This window comes from Carcharhinus amblyrhynchos, chromosome 20 (assembly GCF_965287045.1).
Source record: "Carcharhinus amblyrhynchos chromosome 20, sCarAmb.v2.hapA, whole genome shotgun sequence".
NCBI classification, from domain to species: Eukaryota; Metazoa; Chordata; class Chondrichthyes; order Carcharhiniformes; family Carcharhinidae; genus Carcharhinus; species Carcharhinus amblyrhynchos.
In genome coordinates this window covers 45,530,055-45,552,492 of record NC_137343.1, presented here as the reverse complement: position 1 = coordinate 45,552,492, position 22,438 = coordinate 45,530,055, and the positions used below count along the sequence as shown (strand labels likewise).

Genomic DNA, 22,438 nt, shown 5'->3' with positions numbered 1-22,438 from the left:
ATAAATTTCTGCTGAGCACCAAGAAAGATCTCCTTAAAGATCCTCCACTGCTCCTCAGCAGACCTACCTTCCAACACGCTCCCCCAGTCCACATTCGCCAATTCTTCTCTCATCCTACCGTACTCCCCTCTGTTCAAACAAAGGACGCGCGTCCGGGAACCCACTTTCTCCTCCTCCATCTGCACCAGAAACTCCACCATACAATGATCATTCTCCCCAAGAGGATCCTTCACCGCAAGGTCTCTGATTCTACCCGCCTCATTACATAACACCAGATCCAAGATAGCTCGCTCCCTCGTCGGCTCCAACACACACTGTTCAAGGAAACTATCCCGGCAGCATTCCAAGAACTCCTCCTCGAGCCCACCGCGTCCAACATGGGTCGACCAATCAATATGCAGATTGAAATCCCCCATAATTACGGCTGTCCCATTCCTGCACGCTGCACTCCTGAACGGCCGACCATGTTTCCTTAGACTGTGACCCTTTGTTCCGGACACCCCTCATCATCGGGAACATCATTCTTGCATCTACCCTTACAACTTACATATCAGCAGTGAACAATGGCATCCAAACATTTCCCTGCAACTGCCTCGCTACCCTACAATTTACATTAGACAAGGATTGCAAGAGTCTGTAACCAAAGAATGACCGACAAAATAGCACTTGGCAGAAGTGACAAACAATGGCCAGGGGTTAAGGCTGGCGTAGGCCACCACTTTATAAGTAGCCCATGGGTTTGAGCTATTACTGATACCAAGGGCAAACGTTTGTAATCCATATTTCATTAAAAGGTCGGAATGGTGCAGAAAACATGCAGAAATGTTACTATGAAAGAAAACATGTGGAGTTCTGCTCATTGTCAACGAGCACTCTGTACTCGTTTCATATTTTCAATCAAATTTCAGGATTGTAATATACCATTACGTTAGGTTTGAACTAAGAGATACATTTCATACATTTCAAGTCCATTGAATCAGTGCAATGCATATAGAATGCAATTCCACTCTGATAAGCATCTCGAGGGCACATTATACACATTATGGCGCTAGCCACGGAGAAGCGCTGATACCACCGTGATATTTTCATAGATCATAGAACCCTACTGATACCCTATTGGGTATCAGTGCAGAAGGAGGCCCTTCGGCCCATCGAGTCTGCACCAAACCACAATCCCACCCAGGCTCTACCCCCATATCCCTACATATTTTACCCGCTAATCCCTCTAACCTAAGCATCCCAGGACACTAAGGGGCAATTTTAGCATGGCCAATCAACCTAACCCGCACATCTTTGGACTGTGGGAGGAACCGGAGCACGCGGAGGAAACCCACGCAGACACGAGGAGAATGTGCAAACGTCACACAACCATATACCGAACCCATATGCCCATGATCTCTCTGCATGTATTTGTCGACTAACATCGCAGTTTCATCATCTGATTCACGTCTCAAGCTGTTAGGAACCGTGCAACGAAAATTTGTCTTCTTGAATTTCTTGTGTGGCTGGTGGCAACGTTTGAGTGTGAAAGCCGAAGGCTCGAAAATGAGCACTTGACCTGAAAGGACTCGAACGGATAAAGCCTGTGCCATGGACGCCAAGCAGTGTTAAGAGGAATTTGTTTGAGGCAGTGGGTCGCAGCCCAAGACTTTTGCCAGCATTGAATGCTCGTTCTCCAGTCTCAAGATGCTTTAAAATCCCCAGTTTCACTCTTACTTTTTTCAACGCAGCAGCAGATTCAGTAGTAACACTTGCTGGGCGCCTCCCTCGTTAAAAGGATTTAAAACGCCTCGAGTATAAATGACAAACCAAAAACAAACGCAAGGGACGCTAACGCCATTTCTCTGGTTCAACCTCAGCAAATGGCTCTCACCGGCTTTACAATGGTCTTTCAGCCTCATCTATTGCTGAGTTCAACCAGGGCCAGATTTACAAATCATCCGCAAATTGCAGTCAGGTTCCCGAGAACTAAGTGCTGAATCCTATGGTTTTCACCCAAACAAACTGAGACAAGGAAAGCAACGTTTCCTGTAGATTAAACACTAGCAAACGCTGTTTCTCTCTTTCAAATTCTGAACAAAACATGTAAAATTTCAAAATTAAGTTAGCTTTCCGAATCAAGGAATTGTCCTTTTCTTCATAGAAGGGGGCCATCCAGATGTCAACTTCTTCTTTGCAATATGTAAAAAAAAATCTGCTTGCTTGGATGTATTTCTTGGAGTTTTTTTTAAGAGTCAGAATATTTCGAATCCGGTCACTGGAACCCGAACTTTGATCTCTGATCTGTTTCGCTTGAATCGCACGTAGGGAGGTTTCAGTAACGCTGGTTCATTTCCAAGCGACAAATATTGAACAGGAGAATAATCACCTTGGAGCACTGGGTCCCAGTTTTTGCCTTTATTTATATTAACACTGGCGGGTCAAACACTGTAAGAAGTCTCACAACACCAGGTTAAAGCCCAACAGGTTTATTTGGTAGCAAAAGCCACTAGCTTTCAGAGCGCTGCCCCTTCGTCAGGTAAGTGGGAGTTCTGTTCAAAAAATAAAGGCACAAACTCAATTTACAAAATAATGGTTGGAATGTGAGCCTTTACAGGTAATCAAGTCTTAAAAGTACAGACAATGTGAGTGGAGAGAGGGCTAAGCACAGGTTAAAGAGTCTCCAGCCAGGACAGTTAGTGAGATTTTGCAAGTCCAGGCAAGTCATGGGGGTTACAGATAGTGTGACATGAACCCAAGATCCCGATTGAGGCCGTCCTCATGTGTGCGGAACTTGGCTATCAGTTTCTGCTCAACGATTCTGCATTGTCGTGAAGGTCGCCTCAATTTGTAAATTGAGTTTGTGTCTTTATATGCACTGTTTGTGAGCAGAACTCCCACTTACCTGATGAAGGAGTAGCGCTCCGAAAGCTAGTGACTTTTGCTGCCAAACAAACCTGTTGGATGTTAACCTGGTGTTGTGAGACTTCTTACTGTGTCTACCCCAGTCCAACGCCGGCATCTCCACATCGGATCAAACATTAACAGCTGTAATCTCAGCATTGGAGTATGCTTGCTCAGTATCTAAATGGATCGGGTTACTGCAAGATAATAGGTTAGCGAGAAAGTTTACGGAAACGAATGCGTTATTATCCTTCGTCAATTTTGAGGATTCATACCAACTATCTCTCATGTTCAGTGTTGCTGGCGAGAAGAATGAGCAAGTATTTTGATATCCTAACACTTACTAATAGCAACTACAGCACTGCAAATTCGCTCGTTAGATATGAAGAGTTTTGCTCCATTTTTAGAACATAGAACATTACAGCGCAGTACAGGTCCTTCGGCCCTCGATGCTGCGCCGACCAGTGGACTCTTTAACCTAAACTATTCCAATATTATCCATATGCCTATCCAATGACCATTTGAAAGCCCTTAAAGTTGGCGAGTATTCAATCTGAGATGTAACTCTTTATGATATGACTGAACTCTGAAAAGGAACGGAGCAACTAATCAGCTAGGCAGGATGTGGAATATGCACTGCCTGGTGTTTAAGAATGAGTTCAGGCTGCACAGAGACGATTGCACGCTAATGAGACGAACAAACGTGAAAAAACACTGGCAAACAGAAACGTTATACACGCTTCGAATGTATATCACTCTCCTTCCCACATCCGCTTGTCAGATCCACTCAATTTCATTCCCATTGAGTCCAGTCTTTCTGTCTGGCGGTGTAGGGCTCGACTTCTGCTCAGCTGCGACATGTGGGAAAGAGGTTACACCAGCCACACTTACCAAACTGCTACCCCCAAATACAATTACACTCTAGGACTGCATTCTAGATAGGGACACACTCACAGTGCATCTGCACAGGAGCGAAGTGCAGGAGGCACTGGTTCATCTCAAACACTGAATATTCGGCTATTTTTCTCCAGCTGCCTTTCCGGCGCATTAGACACGCAGCACCGACTCATTGCAGGTCGACTCACCGACCTGCAGTCGAAGAATGACAGGCAAGGTAGCAGTTACCAGGCAGAAGGAACAAACATACTCGGCAGATACGGCAGGCATGTGTCACCAGGTTACAAGACAGGGTCGCCGCTGATTACAGCTACAGATACTTACATCACTGAAATAATTTTAGTGAAACTCAGTGATGGTAGAAAAAGAAACAAATAAATGTAATTTCCGAGCAAGGGAAAAAGCTGGACTTCTGATCTTTAACCAAGAACCGTCAATACACACCTGCTCATATCTTACGGCAAAAGTTAGAAATGTGACGGAAAGGTTGCTATTTAATGAGGGGCCAAAGCTTAATATTTAAACGATTGTGTCCACTCCATCAAAGAGAAAGGGACTAACTGGTCCAACTGACCAACCACTGTGCCACCATGCGATCAAAATACATTACTGCCTGGAATGGAACAGAAACGTTTGATTTCTGTTTTAAAGATGTTATGAAGCAAACCGGTTAGGATTAAATAAGTGAGGATGGAAGATAAAGATTGGCAATCAAACAGCAAATGGGAATGGTGACACTGGGTGCAATTGAGCTCAGTAGAGTATTTCAATCTGGCACTGAGGTATATTCTATCAAAAGGAACGTATGGATAGAGTCATAGAAGTTTACAGCATAGAGGAAACAGGCCTTTCGGACCAACTTGGGACAATGGAGTACTTATCCAACATTGAGGGCCCGAGCTACAGTCTGGCAGGTGAGAACAAATCTAACGGTGTGTTGAACAGAACAACATAGCTATAACCTCAGAAAAGCACCAATAACGGAGTGATTTTTATCACCCTATATATCACAATCCTGCTGCCTCCCTGGATGCATTCATCATTGTCAATCTATATCGTAGCTACAAAATAGTAAGATCATTCCATATAGGAGCAGAAGTGGGCCATTCGGCCCATTGAGTCCGCCCGCCATTCAATTAGATCACAATTGGTCTGATATAATCCTCTACTCCACTTTCCAGCCTTATCCCCATAACCCTTGATTCCTTTACTGATTAAAAATCTGTCTATCTCAACCTTGAACTCTACAGCCATCTGCGGTAAAGAATTATACAGATTCGCTACCCTCTGAGATAAGAAATTCCTCCTCATCTCTGTTCTAAATGGGCGACACGTATCTGTGATTATGTCCTCGACCCTCCCAATTGGGGAAACAACCTCTCAGCATCTACCTATCAAGAATCTACCCTGAGAATCCTACATGTCTCAATAAGGTTGCCTCTCATTCTTCTAAATTCCAATGAGTACATCCCCAATCTACTTAACCTCTCCTCATAGGAATGTCCTTCCATACCTGGCGATAACCTAGTGAACCTTCTCCAGACTGCCGTGAGTGCCAGTATATTTTCCTGGTGGATGGGGTGTGGATCAAATGCATTGGATATGCTTTGGATGATATCTAGCTTTTTGAGTGGAGCTGTACTTAGCCAGATTAGGGAATGTATTCCCACACCTTCATGGCTAGTCATGGAAAGGTGTTGAGAAATCAGGAGTTGGGGTTATTCCCTGTTGGATTCTAGACCTTTAACCTGCTTTTGTAGCAACAGTATTTATATGGATAACCCAGTTCAGTTCCTCAGAACCTCCTAGTGTTCATTGAATACTTGCTTGTCAATTTACTCCTTCCAAAATGCATCACCTCACACTAAATCAATGTTAAATTCCATCTGCCCATTTTACTATTCTGTCTGTATTTTCCTGTCGCTCAGCGCACTCAACCTCACCATTAACCAACTGACAATCTTTGTATCATCCACAAACTTATTATATAGTCATATATGTCGTTTATACAAATGACATATAATAATATGGGACCCACTACCAGTCACTAAAGCACGTCGAATACCTTGTCATTCCTTATGTCAGTTTGCTCAAGAACCTTACAGTCTCTGTCTCTGAATTCAATACCTTATTCCTCATTCTCTTGGGTGAAGCCATGTGAAGTTTTCATTCAACATTTTGCCGATAACCTCTGGCTCCACTCACAGATTGCCCCGTTGGTCCCCAATGGGCCGCATTCTTTCCTTCATTATCCTCTTTCAATTGATATACAATATCTTCTATTTTGGAATTTTCCCTATTTTTACCAGCCAGAGCTTTCTCATATTCCTCTTTATCCTCCTGATTACTTTATTAAGCTCCACCCTGTACTTTCTGTACTTCACTGATTTGTCCTCCTTCTACCTGCTAAAAACTTCTTTTCCTCCTCATCGTATCCTGGATTTCTCTGGTCATCCACGGTTCTCTGGGATTGTTACTCCTTCCTATCTCCCTACAGGGATCATGTTGGGCCTGTAATCTCCTCATTTTCTATTTGATTACCCCCACTGTTTTTCTGCAGATTTCCCCACAAGTAACTGTTCCCACTCTACCTTATCCAGACCCTGCCTTATTTTAAATCTCAGAGAGAATGCTCAGAACGATTTCCCTTGCTGTCCTGGGTTGAAAATGGAATAGCAGAAATGAAAGGCATGTTATTGCAAGGAACAGTTCATTGGAGCGTCGATTAAAAAAAGAACAAGCGTCTGGTCATTCCTGGCTGGTCTGCGAAATAAGGTTACACAACGTCTATAATATTTTTCATAACGAACAAATCTGTTTAGATATTCTTTAAGGTTCATTTTCCTGGAGAATATCAGGACCGATGTGAGGATGCAGTAGAATGGGAACTGATAGATTGGATAATTTAGAGGGATTATAATTTGTGGTACAACCGAGGGGCTCAGATAACATTGGACATAGGACTGGGAGCAATCACTCTGACCCTACTTCAGCCATGCTACCAAATAGCCCGCAACATATTGACTCTTTTACCCACCCCCACAGTCTTTCCCAAAACCCATTCTCCCCTCATTAACCCTCCAAAATCTGTTGTCGGTCATCCAGTATCCAGCTCCTTCCCATTTTGCCATAATCTGCACTTCTGCACCCACTCATTCCATGCTGACTGTACGCATCTCCCCGTGTTTTTTTGTCTTATAATATATTTGCCCCATCAGGTCATATGTTTCTAACCACTTACCTCCGCCCCCTCCTCAATTCCCCCACTCTGCTCCCTATCTCACCATCTACTCCAAACATTGCCTCGGGCCGAATTTGACTTTATGTAAATGAATGGGTTTGAATGCGTTAAAACCAGATGTATCTGAATAGGCTATGAATTTCCACATTTGTCTTTTGAACGCCTTCCATCTTCTCAAGTTATCGCTCCCCTCAATGTCACAAATACCAAGCCAAACAACAAATACTAACCGGTGAATTCGGAATGTTTGAAACAGTATTATGATACACATTCTGTCTCAATTGAATACTAATTGAGCGATAATTATTCCGTGTCAAATTGCTTTGTTGTAGTAAAATGACGCTAACAACCAAGAAATGATGCGCCCAGATGGAGTTGTCTTGAGGCGAAAAATTGAGGGGGAGAGAAAATGAGACAGATTAAAAAAAAGAGAGATGGGGGCTAGCGCCTCTGGAAATGCATGGTAATCCACTATGACAAAATATTGACGGAATTGGTGAGCTGACAATAGACTTCAGGGGAAGCGATGGCCCAGCAGTACTAGCCTATTAATTGAGAAACTCAGCTACTGTTCTGGGAACTCAGGTTCGAATCCCATCACAGCAGACGGCGGAATTTGAATTCAGTAAATTAAAACCTGGAATTAAGAATCTACAGATGACCATGAAACCATTGTCGGAAAAACCCATCTGGTTCACTAATGTCCTTTAGGGAAGGAAATCTGGTCTGGCCTACATGTGACGATGTGGGTATGCCGGCGTTGGACTGGCGTAAACACAGTAAAAAGTCTGACTAGTGTTGTCAGACTTTTTACTACATGTGACTCCAGAGACACAGCAATGTGGTTGGTTCTCACCTGCCCTCGGGCAAGTGGGATGGGCAATAAATGTTGGCCCAGCCAGCGAACGCCATACACCACAAAAAAGACTTATCTCTTGGTCTAATCCTTCAAGCCAGGCAGAAAGTAAATGGCCAGTTACTAAAATAGACGTGCAGTAATTATATAACCAATAAAGCAGAGGATTTACCTTACTATAATAAAACACGCAAATATGTCACTTTCATATGGTTTTAAAATAAGACCTTGTAAACGTATCTCATCTATTTTGACTGCAGTATTTTACTGTCATGCAATGTATTTTCTTGCTGCAGGTAAATATGGACGCCTCAAAACACATTCGTTTAGACACAGAAATTCTGAATACAATCATTTATTCGGAATTAACATTGTTACAATGAAATACCCATCTTAACTCGGGATTGTGAATGCAACTTGGTTACTGATTCAATATCAGTACAGGTAGGACATATTTACAAACAGAACCACGAATACAGAGGCGCATTCAGATCAGCATTGCTGCAATGCAATTTACAGTTAAATATGGAACTGACAGCAAGGCCTGAATCACATTGAGCATTGCTACAATGCAGGGACAGTTACATAGCAACCGGACAACGCACATTTACGACAATGTACAAATAGACACCTCCTGTCCAGGAATCCCGCCGAGCCGACAATACAAGGAAAATCGAATCGATTCATCTCTAAATGCTGAAAACTCACTAGAATGCAAGGCACCGATGACACCCGTGTAATGCTGATATATGAACATACATACAACCCACACCCTTTAAAAAAAGATGCAAACAGTCCTCAGTAAGAAGACTACTCACAACACACCACTGGCATTCCTTTATAAAAGAATAACTCGGGTGGTGCCGTCTACATGTGACAACACAAGAACCGAGCTAGCTGCCAGTTTAGGTATGATACTAGTCGCCTACAAATATTGCAGAATACGCCATGTCCCGCAGGCCATGGTTTCAAATGAAATAATTCATTTATTCAAATAATTCCCATCTGCTTCACAGAAGAGATATTAATGACATTTCTTCCACTGTGGAATACTATTTCACACCAGAGCACAGCCCGAGCGTTTCAATGCCGTGAAACGTTCTCTCCTTCGAGCAAACGTCCGGAGGTGTTTCAGTCCTATCTACCAGGGCCTCCAGAGCGCTGTGACGCTGGCTTTCATTTCTTGCTTGGTACCCTGTTGATAACTGGGAAGGTGCAGAGCGGGGCCCGAGTAACACAGGCCCTTAGCTGGCTCCTGGGCTCCGTGCAAATGGTTCACCAGTCTGTTCTGAACGTCGCTCTTGCTTTCAGGGGAGAAGGTAAAATGCTGAATCTCCTGCAGGCAGCGCGAATATCCTTCTTTAAAATTCTGAGTGAGGCTCTTGCTGTAGGTCACTGTGGGTGGGAAAGACACAGGGTGGTTTAGATGGACGCCATTGAAGAATTGACCATAATGGCAAAAGAGCACTCAAACACACAAAACGACCAATACCTGTGAGCATGCGTTGGCTGTGAAGTTTCAGGTAATTCACGGTCATCTCCAAGATATCTGCTTTCTCCATTTTCATATTGGGCTCCTGATTCTGAAACTCTTCCCTCAATAAAGCCTTGAGTTGGCCAATGCTGCTGTTGATGCGATCCCGGCGCTTTTTTTCTATAATCGGCTTCATCAACTGCAACAAAAAAAATGGACAAAAAGAGTGAGTAAGGCATTTTAATATAAAGGGAAGAAATTCCCTAACTCGGAAAGGCGGAGTGACTTACTTTGTATTTTTCCTTCCGGGTGACTTTTTCCTCGCAATGTTCCTTTGGGATAACGCCAGAGGTTTTGGGAGCCATTCTGTCCGGACTTATCGCCAGCAAAGCCGCAAGGAGCAGTGAAGACTCGATTCGGTTGGAGCGGTTGTGCTGAGGGAAGCGGGAACTGCGCTCCCATTTATACAGCCTCCTGTCCAGGGGACAGCGTGTGCCCGTTTCACTTAGTGTTTCCCACACTCGGCAGCCAATCAGTACCGCCAGAGAGACAACAGAAGCTTTTCTTTCTAAATGCTGAATTAAGGGCCGTTTTGAACCTTTTGTCTCTGCCTGTCTCTGAGGACCATCTGGACGGCACGTATGACACAGCAAGTCAGAGGAAATTACTCTCATGTGAGGTTATAGGACCCTGGGAAAGACCCTCCCGTCATTGTCATGCAGGGAATTCTATGACAGAAAGTATGCCCGTCCCCACACCGCGGGTTCATTTTAAAATAATCTCTCCCCCTCTATTTCACTTTGAAGAATAAGACCTGTGTAATCACAGATGTTATCATGCGGGCGAGTGTCGATTTCATACTAACTCATCCTGCTAAACGTTCAGTTCTAACAATCAGTCGATATGAGATTGTTTTATTAAGAGCGATATTTCAAATAAAACCTTTGCAAACATTTTCCATTTCAAATATGAAAATATTTCGAACATTTGCTCTGAAATAAATCCACAGTCGGCGGATATTTTGCAACGCTGTGTTACAATAGCTCAGCAATACAGGAACGTGTAGACTTGTGCTGATGCACAGGTCATTCATATGTTAATATCAATACCAGTCTAGCTGTATTTCTCCTGCTTAATGTACTATTTGCAAAGTTAACATGAATGGCCAACTTCAGTTGTCTTCAACCATTCTGGAAGAACAAAATATAGGTCTTACAGTCATTTTTCTGAGCGTAAAATAAAAGTACTTTTTTAAAGATTAAGATTTTTAGCTGTCTCAATCTGGAAGAACCAAGTATGGCGAATCATAGCATCTTGCGATGTATCTTTACTGCTTTGTTTCGCATTAAAGACGGAATTGATGCTTCCTTTTGCAATTTTTATGTTGACCGGGATAAGGGCAGTTATCATTTTCGATTCAGGTACCAACCGTTAGCGTCATGAAGTCATACAGGTACTGCGGGTTTCATTGCAGAGGAAAATGCCCTTACTGTGACACATCCCAATTAGCCGAATAGCGCCCCTGCTGCGCCAAAAAAGTCTCCTTTTCCCCTTGAACCTATCTCCTAGCTCATTTAAGTAACGTTGCCAATTTAAATGCAGAGTTGTAGGCATTCGAACATGCTCACTGTTAACTACATTAAGACCGGAGAAATATATATATAGTATGTATATATAAATATAATCAAAGCATATAGATAAAGAAAGCGACTATGCCATCAGCCATGGAGTGTTTTGCAACAGAATTTCCCAAAAATGTAAAATCAGGATCTAAGGTGTGATATTTACACATTCAAAGCAGGTTGCAATAACACAATTCTCTCACGGAGAGAAAATAAATGCATTTTAATATTGAAATATTTGTTAGAGTTCATAGTATCTATTCATTGAGGGAAAATAGTTATGTGAAATTAATATTTCACAGCTGTACTTAATGTATCTGCATGTGTATATCTGAATGAATACATGTACAACAGATGTGTGTGTATGTGCGCGCGTGTGTGTGTGGGAGAGAGATCTAGAAAGATAAATGGCCCATTCAAACGTGGGAATCGAATGTGTAACATTCTGTTAGTGTTTCAGATCCATTTCACCAACTGTTCGGTGTTTAATGCCCGAATAAATGATGTGAGCCAAGTCTCTGCTGAAAGGCACCAGCTGCACGCGTCCCCTTTGTTTTCCAACACGTGGGAAAGAGGCAACTCCAGCGATCCCAGCAGCGCGGAAACTATCCCAGATCAAATCCGCTGTGCGCTCAGCCTGCTCGCCTCACGCAGCAGCGGTAGAAGCCACCTGCGCAGCTCAGAGTTGAAGTCAAAAACCTCTTCACCGGTATTAAAAGGCGAATTGTATGTAAATCACACGTTTGACACCTCAAACCACAGGTTACAATAAATTCTCAAAGTTACACGTGGGTGTCTGCATTTTCTCATGAGGATCACCATGTCAGTATGTGTGGGTGGATGGGGGTTTCTCGCTTATGTTCATATCAGGTTTCTTCCCTTAGTTTCTCCAATTGATTGAATAAATGAGAAGTTCTGATGAAAGGTCATGAGCTGAAACATGAACCCTATTTCTCTCTCCGGTTACAGCCGGACCTCCTGGGCAATTTCCAGCATTTTCTGTTCTTAATTCCGATTTCCAACATCCCCAGTCTTGTAAATTAGCGATTGTTGTGATAGTTCGACCCTACTGGGAGGCAATAGGAATATGATACTGGGAAGGACAGCTGTTGAATGTGGCAGACTGAATTCTCCAAAACAAAATCTCGGGGAAATTGGCAAAACAGCGGTTTATAACGGGGCGGGGGGGGGGGGGGGGGGGGAGAGTAACAAGGATTTTAATCAGAACATGTTCTTTGATTGATACTTAATCTTTGCAGGTGGACGTGTTCAATGCTCAGCAACTGGGGAGGAATGTTCATCTCCCATCCTGGATATTGAAAGAACCTGGTAACTGCCAAGGTCCGGGGCCAAAGATCCAAATTACTGTCAAGATTACAATAGTTATGGCTTTAAATTGGCAACTAATAAATCTGTGGAAAATAATAGGCGCGCCACTTGGGGTCATTAAAGTCAAAGTTCCAGATATATGACTAATGTTGGACAGTCTCTGGCTTTAATATCTGAGCTCTGGCGTGACATACGTACATTCGCTGGTCCACATTATTCTCTTTGAACAGAATGGCGGATTGGAAGGCGCATGCGCGGCGTGCAGGCCAATTAGTCCACTTGCTTTGTTGGCGCAGGTCAACTCTGTGACCGCTACTAAACGCTCCTTTCTTTTCGACACGTGGGAAACTACCAGCAACATCTGCATGCATTCTGGAGGCTAAGCGTGCTTCTGAAACCGCGTCAGATAATAGCGTTCCCCACGCCCCCCCCCCCCCCCCCCCCGAACAACACCCTTCTTGTTTACTGGTATCACACGCTTTAATAAGCATTAGCTTTCGTACATTCAGAAGGCCGCTGGCCATGTAAAATTGCAGTTCAATGGAGACATTGATTTTATTCCAGGGACCAAAGCAATTCAGGTTATGAAGCCTTATGTCTCGGTGATGTACACGCAGGTGGTGTGGGGACTGCGAACAGGCATCAGTTCTGGAAAATGCCTTTTATTTGAACACTTTCGCGCATTTTTTCCCAAAATATTTTTATCCAGAGTTATAAATAAGCAGGGTTGTATATATTACATACATATATAATATATATTGTATACATATAATGCATATATGATGTTTTATAAATACACATTTTAATAAGTTTTATCCAAATATGATTACATAAATTTGCCGGTTTTACAAACGCGATTTTTACTTACACAACAACACACACACACAAATACACACACAGGCACATACACACACAGACCCACTTCAGACATTTTCAAATGTGTATCTTATACAAATAGGCAAGTTTGATATTATCTTAATATGTTTATACGTAGTTTTTACGCTGATTTTACGTATATGTAGATTTCATGTAGATAATGAAGTATTTATCTTATTGACATTGATAATTTATACTTGTGAGGCATGGCCCATAATCAAGTCGACACAAATACAAACGTGGCAATTTTCATTACGTTACCAGCTATGAACATACCTTAATTTCAGCATGGTTTCCGCTTATACAGGTTCTGTACAAATGCAGGTCCTGTACTTCTTTGCTTTGTAAATATAGTTTTATACTCATGCTTGGGCAACTAACAGCTTTCATTTAAGTGAAGGTTTTATATAATTGCAAGTTTCATGCATATTTTTACATAAAATGTTTTGTACGTGTAATATCATTTTAAACACGCACAGTTTCTGCATGAAGATTGATTTGACAGCATGTAGATTTTACACACACCCACACATATTTTATAACTAGATGGTTTTTATACAAAAGACAGTTTTATCTATCAAGCACGAAATTTGTATAGGTTTGCACATAACCAGCCGCCCCCCCAACCTCCCCCTCCCCAGCACCAGGGGACTGAATGCTACATTAGAGCGAATGCTAATTGTTAAGAGGTTTCTCATTGGAAATAATTGTGAAGCGAAGCTCTGCCTACATGTTGTGGTGGATGAATAACAATCCCTGGGACCCATTGAAAACAGATTGTGGGAGTTCCGCACCACCGCCCCTTCCCCCTAACTCCCAACCCCCCTCCCCCCCAACACTAGCCCAACATCTCCAGTTGTAGCCCGCATTTATACATCAGAAGACGCCACTTTCGCAGATGATCCGATCATTCATCACATTTGCTAATTGTAGAAACGTTCTCTGGGCAATGACTGCAGCTGTTATCCATACCAGAAATATGATTGTGCTCCAGAAGTAACTAATTGGATCTAAAATGCGCTAAGACGCCCGGAACGTGCGAAAGTCTCTGTATGACAACACACTATTCAGGTGTTATGGATAAATGAGCGCTGTACCTACGGCTTAACTCGGCCTTTCCCGACTCCCAAAGGTTCCTGTGAACTCTGGGGCTGTCTTCTGCTCAGGCTATGATTTTACTTGTTTTTGTTTAAATCAATGTTATTCCGAAAGTGGGGGTTATCTTGTCTGAACAGAAAAATATATATATAAGAAAACCTACCCGTAACAGAGCCCAGATACCTTCCAGTCTGAACGTATTCCATTGAGCAAACAAAAGGTAAAACTGACGAAGCAAACCAGCCTAATTAAGGTGCAAACCTGCTTAAGGGGATCTGTAAATAAAAACAAAATCTCAAAGGAAAATGATCAGAATTAAATCAAAATGCGGTGGGGTGGGCGGGGGTGACGGTCAATGATGCACCCGGGGCTGGTCATTCCAATAATATTTTGGTGTTATTTTCCACACATTGTTGGAATCAGTATATATTTGAATAAAGTACGCTAAACAGCACCGAAGATTTCTCCATTAACATGACTCACAGCGCTGGCGTGACTGACGTGTATCACAGATCCTCGGGATAGCTCGTTTCTCATTTGTAGGATGTTCTTGCTAACATTGCAGTTCTGCTGCGAGTTCCAACTTCTATAGTTGCTTTTAAGGGGATATAAATAAACAAATACATTCATATATATATACATATAGGCATATATATAAAGCTATATTTATATAACCAGGCACGTGGGTACATGATGCACGGAAGAAGGGTACGATCTTGGTAAATATCATTTCAACCACGTTCCAATGCATTAACAGATATTAAAATGCAAACTCCGCACTCCACTTCAGTCAAAAGTAAAAGCTCACATCTGAGAACGGCAGAATTGGTTTGCTGATTAATATTCAACTATATTCTAAGCATTCTAAGTAGAATTATATAGAATCTACACATTGAAGCAGCCATTCGGGTCAACCATTCTATGTCGACATTTATATCCCTTCTTTTCCAATCTGTATAACCTCTTCATAGAACGTAACTCCTCTGAAATGCATCTATGCGATTTCACTCTAACTTTCCCTGTGGAACAGAATTCCGCATCAGCAAGAAGTTTCTTCTGAATTCACTATTTGATTTTCTTGGTGGCTATTTTTTTTTCTAGCCTCAGGTTTGTTACTGTAAACACTCTGTGTGACTACTCCACAAAACAACATTTCAAAATTTGGAAGATCTCTAACAAGTCGTTCCCGGGCCTTTTGATTTCAAGGGAAAATAAATCCGGGTAGTTCCTCCTTTGCTGACAGGTATGATCGCTCGAAGTTCTAGTCTCTTAAAGATTGTAAATCTTTCAATGGCCCCATCTCCGCTTTCTTGATCTTAAAAAAAAATATGTGGCGAACAGAAGTGTACTCGGCACTCCGAGTGTGGTCTATCCCAGAATCCATACACATTCACCACGACTTCTCGAATGTTCAATTCTATCCCTTCAGAAATAAATGCCAGTGTTCGGTTTCCCTTTGCTAAGATTTTATTGAGGCAACGCTCAGTAATTTGTGTATTCATACTTCGAGATCCCTTGAGGTTTTTTTTGCGACCGAATTACTTTTCGAAACGGATTTAAGACAATACAGCAGTTAATAGCCTGAAACCAACTCTTAACGAAAAGCGTGACTGGCCCCGCAAAGAGTGAGCCATTGAGTCTTGTGTCATTTACTGAGAGGTTAGAGTTACTCAACAAGAAATTGACAGCAAACGTCAACGCGTAATCTTAACGCTTTGCCGTCGGCCTCATATAGATACAAAACATGTCGTTTCTCGGAACAATCCCTATTGAATAAGACAGGTGAAATCTCAGCTCAAAACCCAAGGAAACACAATTATTTTTGACAGAAAGTTATGGCCCACCTTCTCCAAGAAATATAATTTGGTCGGCAAAAGTATACACTCCATGTTATTATGTTCTTAAAGGCTTTGTGGATTTATATAGGTTTCTATGGTGAGTATTAGAATTTGTCTTTTTTAGTTGTAAGTGGCAGGTACCTTCACCAATACCGGCCTTCTGAAAACATGTAACTGAACGGATACTGCCATCTAGCGGTCGGGTTGTGTAAAGATTTGCGAAAATAAAATTAATAAATTCTGGAAAGAAAGTTGCCTTTTCTTGCCAGTTTAAAGTTTATTTATTGGTGTCATAAATAGGCTTACATTAACACTGTAATGAAATTATTGTGGAAATCCCCTAGTTGCCAGACTCCAGCACTTTTTTGGGTACAGTGAGGAAGAATTTAACATGGCCCAGCGCCTTAACCAGGACATCTTTCGGATTGTGAAAGGACACCGGAGCGCCCGGAGGAAACCCACGCAGACATGGCGAGAGCATGCAGACTCCGCACAGACAGCGACCAAGCTGGGAATCGAGCCCGGGTCCCTGGCACTGTGAGACAGCAGTATGTCTCTGTTGTGGGGACCATGAATTGGATTCAATTTCAATTTGGTTTTTGGAGCAAGTAAGGAAGTGGATTTGTGTTTGCTCGGTCCACGCTGAAAATTGGCTCTGTAACTGTAAGAATGGAGAGTTAAAAGAAAAGAGGTACAAAGGGATCTGGATGTCCTGGTCCACAAATCAAGAAACGTTAGCATGCAAACCTTAGTATGCAACACTGTGACGCAGAAGTAAGCACTGCTGTCTCACAGCACATGGATCCAGGTTCAATTCTGGCCTCGGGTCACTGTCTGAATGGAGTCTGCACGTTCTCCCCGCGTCTGCGTGAGTTTCCTTCGGGTGCCTTGGTTTCCTCCCAGTGTCCAAAGATGTGCTGGTTAGGTTGATTGGCCATGCTAAATTGCCCCTTAGTGTCAGCGGGACATAGTAGGGTAAATACGTAGGGTTATGGGGATAGGGTATGGGTGGGATTGTTGTCAATGCAGGCTCGATGGGCTGAATGGCCTCCTCCTACACTGTAGGAGTCTATGATTCAAATGCAGCAAGTGATTATAAAGGCAAATAGAATGTTGTTTATTGCAAGCGGCATGGATCATAAAAGTGGGATAGTTTGTTGTACAGGGAGTTGGTAAGACTACATCTAGAGTATTGTGCACAATTTTAATTTCCTTATTTAAGAATGGATTACAAATGCATTAGAAGGAGTTCAGAGATGCTTAGGGCTGGGGCTGTTGTCTTATGAAAAAAAGGTTGGAAAAGGGACTGCATTCACTGGAGGTTAGAAGAATAAGATGTAATTTTTTAAATATCTGGAATTAAGAATCTACTGATGACCATGAAAGCATTGTCGATTGTCAGAAAAAAAAATCCATTTCATTCACTAATATGCTTTAGGGAAGGATCCTTACTTGGTCTGGCCTCCAAGTGACTCCAGAGGCACAGCAATGTGGTTGACTCTCAAATGCCCTCAGAAATGGGCAGCAAGTACTGGCCAGCCAGCATTGCCCACGAGCCATGAATGAATAAAACAAAATCTTATTGAAACTTATATGACCCCGAAAGGATTTGACAGAGCAAATAATGAAATGATATTTCCCCTTGTGGGAGAGACTAGAACATGGAAACACAGTTTAAAAAGAAGGGGTTTCCCATTTAAAATAGAGTTGATGATACTTTTTCTCCCTCAGAGAGTTGTGAATCGTTGAAACTTTTTTCCCCAGTAGCAGTGGAAGCGGGGCCAATGAATATTTTTAAGGCAGAAGTAGATAGATTCTTTACTAACAAGAGAGTAAAGGTTATTGAGGATAGGTGGAAAGTAGGGTTGAGGCCACAATCAGATGATCATGATCTTACAGAATGGCGGAGCAGGCTCAAGACGGCAAATTTGCTATTCCTGCTCCTAATATATGTTTGCATGTTCATGTAGGTGAGTGTCCATTATCCTGACAGCAGTCCTGATGCCTTCACTCTGCAGCACCTCTTTATGCGATATGCAATTATCCAGTGTGGGGGGTCAAAGACTGGCTATTGGGTGACAGGAGTTATCCACTTTTCATTATGGCTCATGACTCTGCTAGGGGCCCATGTACATATCTACAGCAAATCTACAGTAAGAATCACACTGCCCCTAACAAAATTATTGAGCGCACCATTCTCACACTAATTATGAGCTGATAAATAAAAGTCAACACGGATTCGGTAAAGGGAACTCAGACTTGACTACATTGAGTTCTTTGGTAAATTAACAGAATAGTTCCAGGGACCTGGGTTCGATTCACGGCTTGGGTCACTGTCTGTGAGGCGTTTGCACGTTCTCCCTGTGTCTGTGTGGGTTTCCTCCAGGTGCTCCGGTTTCCTCCCACAGTCCAAAGGTTTGGTTGATTGGCCATGCTGAATTGCCCATTAGTATCCCGGGATGCGTAGGTAGAGGGATTAGCAGGGTAAATATGTGGGGTTGTGGGGATACGGTGGGATTGTTGTCACTGTAGACTTGATCGGCCGAATGGCCTCCTTCTGCACTGTAAGGTTTCTATGATTCCATGGTTTCTATGAGGGGATGAGAGGAGATTTATCATACTGTGGATGCAATACTTCAGTTACACAGAGAAGCTGTGATTCCTGGAACAGAGTATTTTGAAGGGAATTTGACAGAGGTGTTCAAAACATAAAGGGATGGTATAAATAATGTGAGCATGTTTCCAATGGCAGAAATTTTGGCAAACTGATGACTCAGGTTTAGGTCAATAGTAAAAGGACCAGGTGGGGTAGGAGGTGACGAGCTGAGGAATGTGCTGCCTAAAAAGTGTCGGAGGCAGATTCATTAACAATTATCAAAAGGCAATCGGATTTGAAGGGGAAATATTGGCAATGCCATGGGGTGCATGGGGAGGTGGGGGCATGGGGGTGGGGGTGGTGGGGAGTGCAGGGGAGGGGAAGCCTGGCAGCGGCAGTGATTGGACAGCTCATTCAGAGAGTCGGCACTGACTCGAAGGGCCCAATGCATTGATTTTGTGACTGTTTTAAGTGCTGATGGCTCCATCGTGTGGAGGAACCAAGAATGACAGATGTTATCTTCAGCTCTCACTGAAGTGCTGCCCAATTATTGCAATAGTTCAGGGGGATGTACTCAGGACATTTAAATATGGTCACTATTTGGTTTTTATGCATAACTTAATGGATTTTGTGATGATTTGGAAAACATGGCCTCTACTTTATCTTTTCCTGTTGCTTTTGTGTTTGAATAATTTATTTTGGGGCGTGGACAGTACTAACCAGATTATATTTATTGTCTCTATCTCTAATTCGTCCTATGTCACTCTCCTTTTGCTTTTGAGGCACTTATTTCTTCTTTCCCTCCAGCAGGCAGAGTGGTTAGCATTGCTGCTTCTCGGCACCAGGGACCTGTGTTTGATTCCAAGTTTGAGAACTTCACTGTCCGTGTGGAATATACATATTGTCCCCGTGGGTTTCCTCTGGGTGCTCCGGTTTCCTCCCGCTGTCACAATCATGAAAGATATGCTGGTTAGGTGCATTGGCCATGCTAAATTCTCCCTCAGTGGACCCAAGCAGGTGCTGGGGTGTGGCGACTAGGGGGGTTTCACAGTAACTTTTAATGTAAGCTTGCTTGTGACACCAATAAAATCAACTTTACAAAAGAAACAACATTTTTCTGCCTCTACGTCCAGCCTCTTCGGCTTTTCTCATATCTTTTCTTCTGTTTGACTTATTCTCCTTTCAGACGTGACAATGTGAGTTGGAGTTTGGGAGGAAATGGATTCACAAAAGGATTGTTGCCAATGTTTTCCCAGAGATGATGATATGGAAAGTCTGGTCTGCATTGTTCAACAACTGACTTCCCATCATATTCACAATTTCTTATGTTTTACTGCATCCCTTAATTTAATCATGTCCCCCAGCAACACATTATTTACATCCCATTTTACCATTTAACTCTCTTATCTGCTTCCATTACCAATGTAACATGAAAGCAAAATCTTGCGGATGCTGGAATCTAAAACAAAACCAGAAAATGCTGGAAAATCTCAGCAGGTCTGACAGCATCTATGGAGAGAGAATATTTCGAGTCTGGATGACCCTTCGTTAGAGTTCTGATGAAGGGTCATCCTAACTCGAAACTTTGAGTCTATTCTCCCTCCATTACCAACGCCCCACTCTTACTTTGTACCTTCTCCATCATTAACTCTGTTAGTGTACAATTCACCCTTAACTCTCCATCCACACTTCCACCTATTCAGCACAAAGGTGGGTAATAATAGACTAGAGATTTGCCCATTTTCACTTTCAACCTGTTTACATTCTGTCCCTCCGTTCCAATCTTCAATGCTTTTTTGAGGTCACACCATTAGGACGCATCCACCAGAGGTAGTGGCACAGTGATGTACAGTCAGGAGGGATCTCAGAGTTCAAACATTGAATCCCGACTCCATGAAGTCTCAAGGCACCAGGTCAAACATGGGCAAGGAAACCTGCTTTCCCTCAATCAGTAATCTTCCATGCTCTGCATCACTTAGATAAAGCGCTGAGGATAGCATGGATACGCTGGGAGGGCAACTTCAATGCCAATCACCAAGAGTGGTTCATGCCACTGTGACTGACTGAGCTAGCACATTGCTAATCAACATGGCTGCAAGTCTGGGCTAGCAGCAGATGGTGACGGAACCAACAAGAAGAAAAAATGTACTTGACCTTACACTCAGAAATCTTTCTGCCACAGATGTAATTGCATATGACCACATCAGTAGGAGAGACCACTGCATAGCCCTTGTGGAGACAAAGTCCCATAATCACATTAAGGATATCATCCATTGTTGTGAGGCATTATCATTGTACTAAATAGGATACATTCAGTACATACCTAGCAGCTGAAAACTGGGCACCCACGAAGCTCTGTAGACCATCAGAAGAAGGATTTTATTCAACCACGATGTGTACCCGAAGGCTTGGCATACCTCCCACTCCAACATTATCTTCAGACCAGGGCATCAAACCTGGTTCAATGAAGAGTACAGGGAGGGCATGCCAGGAGAAGTGCCAGCAATACCCAAAGATATGACATCAACCTGGTAAAGTGACAACACAGAACTACTTGCATACCAAACAATGGGAGCAACAAGTAATACACAGAGCTAAGTGATCCCACTCAGATCAAAGCTCTGCTCTCCCATAACATCCGGTTGTGAATGGTGATGCATAATGAAACAACTCGCTGGAGGAGGAGGATCCACAGATATTCCCATCCTTAATGATGGAGGAGCCCAGAACATCAATGCAAATAATAAGAAAGCATATGGCATACTTGCCTTCATCAGCAGGGGGATTGAATACAAGAGTTTGGAAATCATGGTGCAGCTATGTAAAACTCAGGTTAGGCTGCATTTGGAGTATTGTGTGCAGTCCTGGTCACCAAACTACCAGAAGGACGTGGAAGCTTTGGAGAGAGTGCAAAGATGGTTCAACAAGATGTTGTCTGGTCTTGAGGCTGTTGGCTATGAGATGATGTTGAATACATTAGGATTGTTTTCACTGGAAAGACAGAGGGTGAGGGAAGACCTGTAGAGGTCTACAAAACCATGAGAGGCATAGACAATGGATAGTCAGAGGCTTTTTCCAAGGATGGAGGTGTCAATTATAAGGGGGCACAGGTTCAAGGTCAGAGGAGGAAAGTTTAAGAGAGATGTGCAGGGGAAGTTTTTCGCACAGAGAGTGGTGGGTGCCTGGAATGTTCTGCCAGAGGAGGTGGTGGAAGCAGACACATTAGCAACATTTAAGAGACATCCGGATGGGTACATGAATGGGGAGGGAATAGAGGACTAGAGACCAATTAGAGCAGAAGGGTTTTTTTAGTTAGTTAGTTCGTCATTATCAGCGCAGGTTTGGAAGGCCAAAGGGCCTGTTCCTGTGTTGTATTTCTCTTTGTTTTTTGATTAATTAAGGATAGTCAACATGGCTTTGTTGGGGGAGGTCATCTCTAACAAATATGATCAAAATTGTTGATGAAGTGACTAGATGGATAGATGGGGGTAGTGCAGTTGATGTAGTCTACTTGGACTTCAGTAAGGCTTTTAACAAGGTCGTGCATGGGAGACTAAGCAAATCATTAACAGCTGATTGGATCCAGGGCAATTTGGCAAATTGGATCCAAAATTGGCTTAGTGGTAGGAGGCAGAGGGTGATGGTCGAAGATTGTTTTTGCAACTGGATGTTTGTGTCCAGTAGTATACCACAGGGTTCAGTGGTGGGTCCCTTTCAGTTTGTAGTGT

General features: G+C 42.8%; 1 protein-coding gene across 1 annotated transcript; it reads right to left on the bottom strand.

Moving 5' to 3' along the window:
* Positions 1 to 8,241: 8,241 nt before the first annotated feature.
* On the bottom strand, positions 8,242 to 9,766 carry LOC145356159 (transcription factor HES-5-like). Its single transcript, XM_080208770.1, has 3 exons — positions 9,642 to 9,766; positions 9,370 to 9,550; positions 8,242 to 9,272 (listed from the first exon to the last, which is right to left on the bottom strand). The coding sequence occupies exons 1-3, from the start codon at positions 9,714 to 9,716 to the stop codon at positions 9,019 to 9,021; spliced, it is 510 nt and encodes a 169-aa protein (XP_080064896.1). The 5' UTR covers positions 9,717 to 9,766; the 3' UTR covers positions 8,242 to 9,018.
* Between the last annotated feature and the right edge of the window lie 12,672 nt (positions 9,767 to 22,438).

What these genes read in the sequence shown, in the direction of transcription:
- LOC145356159 (XM_080208770.1), bottom strand. Translation starts at nt 9,716, where the DNA reads ATGGCTCCCAAAACCTCTGGCGTTATCCCAAAGGAACATTGCGAGGAA. An exon ending in CCCGGAAGGAAAAATACAAA is followed by an intron (nt 9,551 to 9,641) that starts GTAAGTCACTCC and finishes TTTTTGTTGCAG; the next exon opens with TTGATGAAGCCGATTATAGA. An exon ending in CAGCCAACGCATGCTCACAG is followed by an intron (nt 9,273 to 9,369) that starts GTATTGGTCGTT and finishes TCCCACCCACAG; the next exon opens with TGACCTACAGCAAGAGCCTC.